General features: G+C 52.9%; 1 protein-coding gene across 1 annotated transcript in view; it reads right to left on the minus strand.

Moving 5' to 3' along the window:
* The window catches only part of LOC104492012 (insulin-like growth factor-binding protein 7), a 9,610-nt gene extending 870 nt beyond the window's left edge, over positions 1-8,740 (minus strand). Inside the window, exons 1-4 of the mRNA XM_010134511.1 lie at positions 8,664-8,740; positions 8,307-8,383; positions 2,381-2,490; positions 677-793 (exon numbers count right to left, since the gene is read on the minus strand). Coding sequence (XP_010132813.1) covers positions 677-793; positions 2,381-2,490; positions 8,307-8,383; positions 8,664-8,740 — 381 coding nt within the window. The remainder of the gene's footprint in view (positions 1-676; positions 794-2,380; positions 2,491-8,306; positions 8,384-8,663) is intronic.
* Between the last annotated feature and the right edge of the window lie 190 nt (positions 8,741-8,930).

Raw genomic sequence — 8,930 nt, forward strand, 5'->3', positions numbered from 1 at the left:
TCAGCAAAATCATCAGCTCACACCCTTGCCTCCCCTTGTTTCCACCTCTGCTTTTGCAAGTGGTGTGGGAACCAACACCCTAAGCTGTTCCCCTGCTACCAGCTTCTCTGCAGCCATCGTGTTTGCAGTTCCCTCGCTGGGACGCACAGCAGCTCCCTCTGATGTGCAGCAATCCCTGATTAGCCCCCAGGTCCTCCTGTAGCTCACGAATCTGTCGAGTGAGAGCTGATGGCTTCTGCCTTGTGCTGTTCTCAAGCAGGTGAAGTACTTAACCAAGTAAAGAGTGGTTACGCCGGGTTTATAAGGGCCCCTCAGCTGTGGGTGGGTCTTAGGGATCTCTTCCCTCTGTCCTGATTCCTTCCTAGACATGGTGAGGGTCTCCTTCCCACGAGTGGCAGCAGGGAAGTAATGACATACAGAAAGGAGATATTTAAGTCTGGCCTTCTCTGATGATAAAATGTGTGCTTCTGCTGCATGCTAGGCGGAGGTGGAAAAGGGCAGCGGCCGAGACTGGAGCCAGCAGCCACTCCCAGCCTTCATGCCTAATTCACACAGGTTGTTTTCCTCTAAAGGCCCTGTCTGTGCCGTGCGTCTTCTGTACTGTTCTTTGTTCACGAGCTGTTTGCAAACTGCACTGTATCGTTTGTGCAACTCTGTGCGTGCACAAAGTACTTACGAGCACCCAGCCAGTCACTTCATGTTTCTCAGGGCCCCCTCGGGTCTGGATAGCCAAGTTTTCCCGGTCTCCAGGCAGAAGCTCCATCCTCTGGACACCATACTGTCCCCGAATTATCTAAACGGAAGGGCAGAAAGGGGTAAGAATTCCGGGGCTTGTGTATGCTAGCACTGTTAGGACTCTACCTGCACGCAGTCGAGATCAAGAGGAGTTTTACGTGAGGGTGGTTTGTGCAGTAACAGTGTTTTTTCTGGTGCCAACATTTTACCTTACCCTCTGTGTACCGCAGCCTCCCTGCCCCAATGCCTCAGCATCTGTGCTGAGGCTGAGCTCCCCCTGCCTCAGCAGGAGCGGATAGAGCAGCACAGCTTTCTGGGGACAGTGCTGGCAGTGGGATGTGTGAACATGCCCTGCACTGATGGTCTCACAGAACTCATGTGCGTGTTCCCAAGGCTGTGTTTAGCCCATCAAATGATGCTTGTGCTGAACAAGAAAGATTCAGCTGCCTGCAGCTGCTGGTAGCCAATCCAGTTCAGCAGACGGGGGCAGCTGCCTTTTGGCGTGGGACGGAAGGACAGCAGGAGATGGCTGGACCTGTGGTTAGCCAATCCAGGTCAGCAGACGGGGGCAGCTGCCTTTTGGGGTGGGACAGTGGGGACAGCAGGAGATGGCTGTTGTCCTTCTTTGGAGAGGGTTCCCTGCATTTTTCATGGTGTGGCAGTAGCGAAGAACCGAGTGTCCTGGAATGTGCTCTCCCTGCATGACCTATCCTCTTCCCAAGAGGCCAGCAACAGCCCTGTAGGTCCGTGCTGCAGCAAACCAGGCAGTCCCTGCTGGTGGGCACAGCACTGATGAGAAAGCAGCAGTGCAGTCACTCCCCAGGGCTGCGTATCTGAGCCCAGAGCACAGCGTGGGGTAAGTGGTGCTCAGCCACTTTGTTATCACCAAGCAGTCTCTTTGCTATGGGGAAGAGGCACAAAAAGCAGAGCAGCACAGACAGTCACTATAAACACAGCATCTGCTTGTAAACAAGCACAAAACGCTGCCTGGGTCGACATCCCTGCCTCGTGTGCTCACCCGGCAGCCTGCTCTGAGGCCCCAAAGAATAAATTTTGCTGTCTCAGAACAGAGCAATCTTTGGGCAAATCTAGTTTCTTCCTCTGTAGTATTCTTAAGCTGGTGTTGTTTCAGCTTAATTTTAACACCGCTCCCAAGTGTCCACAAACCTGTGGCATTTGAAGAAGCTACAGGACCGCGCAGTGGCTCTCAGCCCTGTGGCTCGGATCCTCTCAGTTCAACACCGGCCCCTGCCCTAGGCCAGGTGTTAGAGCACGCTGCCAAAACGAGCAGGCTGCTGGCTCCTGAGGAAAGCCACCCCAACTGGTTCCTGTGCCTGACTCGAGCCAGACATGTCTAGCCACCGAGCCACTGCTGCCAGCAAGGTGACAGCAGGTCAAGGGACACTCCCTGCGTGCTCTGAATACCAGGTGCTACCAAGAGAAACACAAATCCTGTTCTGGCTCGGGATCAACAAGAGTTTAGAAAAAGCAATGACTAAAGACAGCAAAGCCGGATGTGTGGGGGCGGACAGAACTGCACAGATGGGAAAACTCATCAAAAGACGTGAGTTTCTGCTATGGCCTTTACGCTTCCTGGGCAGTTTCAGCTACTCAGGTTTGGTATGCTCTCAGGGCCCTCCCTTACCTTGTTCCAGATGAGGACAGGGGTTGGGATGCCCATGACTTCACAGCTCAGGTAGATCTGTGCTCCTGTCACATTCCAGATGTCCTTAGGAGGGGTCACAATGGAGGGTCCTGTGAAAAGGGAGAGCTGCTTTTAAGCACCAGGTAGCTCAAGCCTGTTTCCTTGCTAGCCTTTTTAGTAGGGCAAATCACTTCCGCTGGGTTTTGAGGATGAGGAGAAGAGAGTCCCTGCTTGAAGCAAAGCTTTCTGGACTGATCGCGCATCCCTCTCCAAAAATATATATGCATCTGACCTTAAGCTGTTGAGGCTGATGGGCTCTTGCCCCGGATGGTAACTCAAGTGTGGAGCAGTTCAAGCTATCAGTCCATCTACTTGCAAGGCGGAGGTTAGAAGTAAGATAGTGTTTGTATTCTGTTATCTCAGGGGCTAAGGAGGACTTTACAAATTGCTGCCTCTGCTCAGGATGCAGCCACCAAATGCATTGTTGAGACTCAGGTGGCACGGAGGAAAGGACACACACTCCCCACCGGAGGCAGGGTGGGTCCCACTCACTCTCCCATGTCATGGAGAGAGTGACCAGCTCTGCAGCATCCCTTTTTCCAGCATGACTTTAATCTGCAGCAAAGCCCGTGGCAGCTGACTAGCAGAATTCCATGTTATGCTGCTCCTGCTTTACCTCTGTGCAATATCTAGCCAAAGGACGCCGGCTGGACGGTGGCCGAGCTCTCCTTGGGGGGATATATGGGAAGGGCCCAGGGGAATGCAGAGCATTTTTTCCTAGAGAGCTCCCGTCCCTGGTTAAACAGAGAGTTGTTTCCAAAGCCAGATGGAAACAGCTGTTTTGCCAGTCTGGCTGGAGATGTTTACCCCTCAGGCTGGGAAATGTTGGAGACTTAACCCACACCCCAGGAAAGGAAGAATGGCCTTTTCTGATCAATCCCTCTTCAGTGGAGATGTTTTGCAAAATGCAGCTATTAATTCCCCACAACAGGAAGTACAGACCAAAGCAGCACATAGTGTTTATTTCCACTTATTGATAGCCTGAAGAACACAGCAGTGTTTCCCCCTCTGCTCTGAAGATGCAGGCAGTAGCAGGAAACTGCAGCTCCCATTATGCTCCTCCAGGACAAGGCATTTCTTATGCAAACAAGTGCTCCAGAGCCAGCCTGACTGAAGCCCCTGGGTATGTTGGCTCACAGTCTTGTTCCCAGGCCCATAAAAGAGGGGCAGATTTGGGTCTTGATGCTCCTTCTGAGGTCCTGAATATGCACTGACCTCAGCCTTGCACACGCACTCTGCCCTGCAGCCCTCTTACAGGCAGTGGGGAGCGGGTTTCAGGTGCGTCCCACTGCACCACCATCTTCCAGCAGAAAGCTGGTGTCTTTTTTCCTCCTCGGGATCTGGGGGCAGATCTACACTGGTACGGCCAGCCAGAGGGCATCAGCCATCCCTGTCTTAGCCGAAGGGATGCTGAGGTGCTTATCACTCCTACGCAGCTGGTGTGATCCCAGAGAAGTGTTTGTTCTTCCCTTCCACGAATTCGATGTCCAGGAATGACTGTACATGGCCTGCTTGTGGGAAGTTGCTAAGAGACCAGAGGTCGCTGCAATCCAAATTCTCTGTTACAGAGGTAGCCCAGAGCTGGTTTTAACAAGAGGTAGCTGCGTAGAAGGGAGGAGGTTTTATGTGTAGCCTCAGGCGATGCTTAAAATCACACCTAAAGCTCAGTACTGGCTGGTGTCCTGGCAGACATCACAACCCAGGTGCTCCTCACCTGCACGTAACTGAGTCTTCCAGCTGAGAAAAGGATTTAAGCAGTGTTTCATTACATCGCTTACCCTGTTGCTGGTTGTGCTGCTGCGTGAATTAATTCCTGTGCACTGGCCAGGAGAGGGGCATGCCAGTCACAGCAGCCTTCTGCTCATGGAAGGGTGCTGGAGTCATCCTTGTGGCCCAGAACAGATCCTCACCACCAGGTGGTGCCCAGCTCTGCGCTCACAGCAGCACCCCGCTGGAGGTTGTTCCCCCGAGTGCAAGTATAGCACAGTGCAGCGCGGTGATCTGTGCTGCCCCTGCTTCAAGCAACGCCTGGCCCCTGCGCAGCAGCAGGGCTGTGGTCAGCTTAAGGTGTTGCCATCGCCATGATGGGGCCAGCTCAGGTCATGCACTCTGCTCCCCTTCCCCAGGGCAGCCGTTTCCTTTCTATTCTTTTACTGGCATCTCGTGAACAATAGGGACAATGCGGCACTTGGCAGCTCCGGTGGGACCTGGATGTCCCCAGGCAGCTTAACTCACTCGGTGCTCTGCAAGGACCTTCAGCCAATGTGCACCCAGCACAGCCTGCTGCTGCCTTCTGCTCCAGCCATGCAAAACCCTCCATGTGCAAGGTGCCCTTCCCAGGGCAGAGCCTGACCAAGAGGCAAGGCTCCGTTTGCCCCTGTACGATACCATTCTCTTTATCACCAGTCGCCGGGGTTCTCTACAAGACAGGAGAAACACAGCTGCCCCCAAATGACCACCATATCCCACCACAGAAGAAGAGAGATCCTGATTCTTATGGTAAAAGCCAGGAGGATTTTGAGGCACTGTTGTAATCTTCCAGGATCTGGCTCAGTTATTCCCTGGTCAGGAACTGGCAGCGTTCACCACAGCACTAAACCCACTGCCTGATGGGTCTCAGTATCAGCTGCCAGAGTTTTCCCATGTCAAGCGCCCAGACACCCCCTGCCCAGGGACATTTGCTCGCCCTGCCAGAACCAGATCACACTGGGATTCTCCTGCAGCAACTGCTGGCAGGGGGAAAGAGAGAGGGAATGTTTACCCACCTCCTGCGTGAGGAGAAATTGTTTGTCTTCCCTGGAAAGGGGAATTGCCCGCAAGCTTTGCAGACAAGCTCTGGCTGGCTCGGTACAGCAGCCAAAGCACAGGGCCAGCCTGGCTGTCACGAGGCAGCCCTGAGCTTGAGCTCGGTGCGTACATCCTGATCTAACCAGGAGGAATGTGAGACTCTGCCATCGGCTGCAAAATGAACTGAGAACATTCATAGACCTCTGCCTCTATCCAGCACAGCCCCGAGGCCAGGAGGGAATACACATCCTGAGAGATGCAACAGTGTCATGGGAAGAGTCACCGCGGTCTCTCTCCAGATATTTGACTTAAATCCAGACAGCCAACACTCTAGAGCTGGGTTTCTTCCTTCACTAAAAATAAATGAGAAAGGCCAAGAAGTCAGCAGATCTGAAGTCAAATCACGACAGGCCACAGCAGAAGGTAAACTCCCACCACAGCCTGCTGACACCCAGGTGCATGGCAGCCATCCTGCTTACTGCCTGTTCTGGTCCCACTCACGCTCTCCCACAGCCCCCCAGAGCAGCCAGAGATGGACAGGGCACATGGCAATCTGCCAAAACAGGAGAGGCGGGGGATGCTCGAGCCCTGCAGGCACTTCAGAGCATGTGAGGACACCCTTCTTGCTTAAGGGGTCCTTGTAAAGCAGCAAGGCCACCACATGTTCAGCAAGACTGGAAACAAGCCCACCTTGTACGGAGCAGATGACAGTCCTGTCAGCAAGAGGCCTCCTGCCCCTTGTCCTACCGCCTGCATCTCGGAGGCCTTGCTGCTCTTCTTGCAGCACTGACCACAAAGGAAAACGTTTCTCCATTCGCTTCTTTCAGGCTGGGGACTTATGGGTTGCACCTGCTAATGGAAATGGTCACCACCGCCAATGGGGCTGGGTGGTCTCTGCTCCCGACCCAGGGACGGAGCCAGGGGCACTGTGGATGTACAGGATGCTCCCTGCTGGTACTTGCCTGGACTGTGCAGAACTTCTTGGCCAAGAGTGCAGTCTGTTGATGGAGATCAGCTGCTCTCCACAGGCTCTTCAGGCATTTCCTCCCTGCTCTGCCCATTGTTCACAAGCACTCCCTGGCTCGGGAAGGGGCTTATCTACAGAGCCAGCGAGCTCACTCACCCCGGGGGAGAGGAGCCTGAAAGTGCAGGGACTCTTTTTTCTGCAGATCTCATGGAGCTGACAGCCTGCATTATGTCAAAAGCAGCAGCCAGGGAGCAGTTCCCATTGCTGCCACGTAGTTGCTTTTCTGCCACAGCAGCATGCAGCAGAGCCCGTGACTTCACCATGAGGCTACCTTTTGGCGTCTGTTCCCGACACCCCTCCCACGCTGGACACCTCCTCTCTGCTCAGCCACAGCAGGCAGAGAGCTGGCATCTCTCAGCCCACCTGCCTCTCGCTGGTACCTGGATGGTCTGTCACAACTCAAGGTTAGGTGGTCCTCACTGATCTTCCTTTGGTGTGCGTACACACACAGCAGAGCAGTAGCTTTTTGGCTAAAATCAACTGGGCTACAGATATGTCACTAAAGGCAAAAAGAAGGTTGACATTAAGCACTGTGGAGCGTGCCCTGGTACTCAGGCGTGTGTGGGAAGTCTTAGTCGTGAACATATGAAGCTGCGTACCACACGCTGAGGCTCATGTGGGTGCCACCTAGGTTCCCAGCCAGTCCTCCTGAGCAGGCCAGCGTGAAACACAGACTGGGAACGCTCCCCATGAGACAGCAAATCAAAGAAAAAGCTGGACAAACCCTGACAAACTCTTGCAAGTCTGAAAATAGACCCACTCCAGCTTTCTAAGTTGCTGGGAAAGTATTTTGCCTTCAAAATTTCTTTATATGGAGAAGGGAAAATCTTCCGTAAGCAGCATCTACTCATTCTAGCTGGCATGGCCTCAGCTGCTCCCTCCCAGGTCAGTGCTCTGCAAGAGACGTGGCTGAGGCTGCTCTGAGGCTCAGCTGCAAGCTTATAACCACATTTACCCCTGCAGACAGCCAAATGGGGAAAGGGCAAGTCCTCTGAGCAGAAATGAGACTGCTCGTGCTAGCAGACTGCCACAAGCCAACCTCTTTCCTGCCTTTTCCTCCTGTCCTGCCTTCTTTCCCCACCTCCCCTTCCTTTTGACAGCCTCAGAAGAATGCTGTTCTCCTGGAGTCAAACAGGCAGTAGCTTTCTGCAAACACCTGCTGCTTCCCAGACATACCTGGATGCGTGTTTGGGTTTTTTTGTCCCGGACCTCTTGGTCAAGCACCATCGAGAAACTTCTCCCAGCCACCACCTCCCCAGTTCTGCTCACGTGACCTTGGCTCAGTTTTCCGACGAGAACTGTCTTACGGCACAAGGATGACCACAAGCTCAAGCCTGGAAAGAATGTGAAAAGCTTGCGGTGGCAGACACGGAAACAAGGCATGGCAGCGTTTATGCATGGAAAAGCAAGTAGAGCTTTCCAAAGTCCAACCTGATTAGACTTGTTATGTGGTAATCTCCTATTTAGCATGAACCTCAATCAACCTCGGCCCAGCAAAGGATTAAACACGTTTTGTTAAACTCAGCATGCCTTTCCAGCAACAGAAAAAGCAAACGTGGGGAGGAATTTGCTGATCCGTAATCATTCCTTCCTAGTGATTTTGGATACACTATGATGACTGAAAATGAAGACACAGGTGAAATACGGGATCCTCTTGGGCAGTGGGGGAGTCTCCATAGTCCCCAGCGTACTGGTGCTCTCCAAGACTCTGAGCTGCCGAGTAATGTATTAAACAGTTTCCCGAATAAGGTTTTAGCACAGTAACCGTAAAAACTCAAGCTCCAATGAACCAAAACCTTTTCAAATAACTAAATGCCTTTTAAGGAGGAATTTATGGCCTATCCTACAACAGTGGAAAATCCCAGAGTTACCGATTAATTTTAAAAATACCTGCACAAAACTTCAGCCCTAGAAACTCTGTCTCAAATCCCAATGCACTGTGTGCTGGGAAAGCAAGCACCACACTACAAAACACCACATGCCCACGCCACGCTCTGAAAGGTCTGAAAGGACCCCGTGGTACAAAGCAAGAGGCGCAATGCCACCACGCACCTGCGTGTCTCTGCTCTGCCACGGACTCTGGATACGTCACAAAAATGCTGGCAAGATCCAGCTGCAAATACTTTCCTCTGCAGTGGGAGAAAGCGAGTAGCAGGCCACTGCTGTGAGACCCCCACTCCCAGCTGATGCAGAAATCCAAACCAGCTTCCCAGGAGAATTAAGGAATCCAGCCCATTTCCAACCACAGACGACTCCGCAAAAACTTGTCTGAATCTCTCTTTCACCAGCAAAGAAGGAAGTACTCATAAACTGTGGATATTCTTTTAAGTCCCTTAAAAACCAGGAAAGAACGAGAAGAAAGAACTAAAGCAATTGTCGCAGTTTGAAAAGGGGGGCTGGGTGCGGGACTTGGCGTGGGACTCGGCACGGGACTCGGCGTGGGACCTGGAGCAGGACTTGGCGTGAAAGTTGGCGCGAGTCTCCATGCGGGACCTCGTGCTGGACCTTGCGCGGGACTTGGCGTGGGACTTGGCATCTCAGGGCCACCGGGATCACCGGGCTGAGCACTCGTTGTCACTGGGACTTCCTCTCCCCAAGCCGCTACTTCTCTTTGCTTCTTCACGGAAGCGACTTCTAGTCGTTGTAGTGAAGAGGTGACAGTAGTGCTTGTGTGGT

Source organism: Buceros rhinoceros, unplaced genomic scaffold (genome assembly GCF_000710305.1).
Source record: "Buceros rhinoceros silvestris isolate BGI_N320 unplaced genomic scaffold, ASM71030v1 scaffold7294, whole genome shotgun sequence".
NCBI classification, from domain to species: Eukaryota; Metazoa; Chordata; class Aves; order Bucerotiformes; family Bucerotidae; genus Buceros; species Buceros rhinoceros.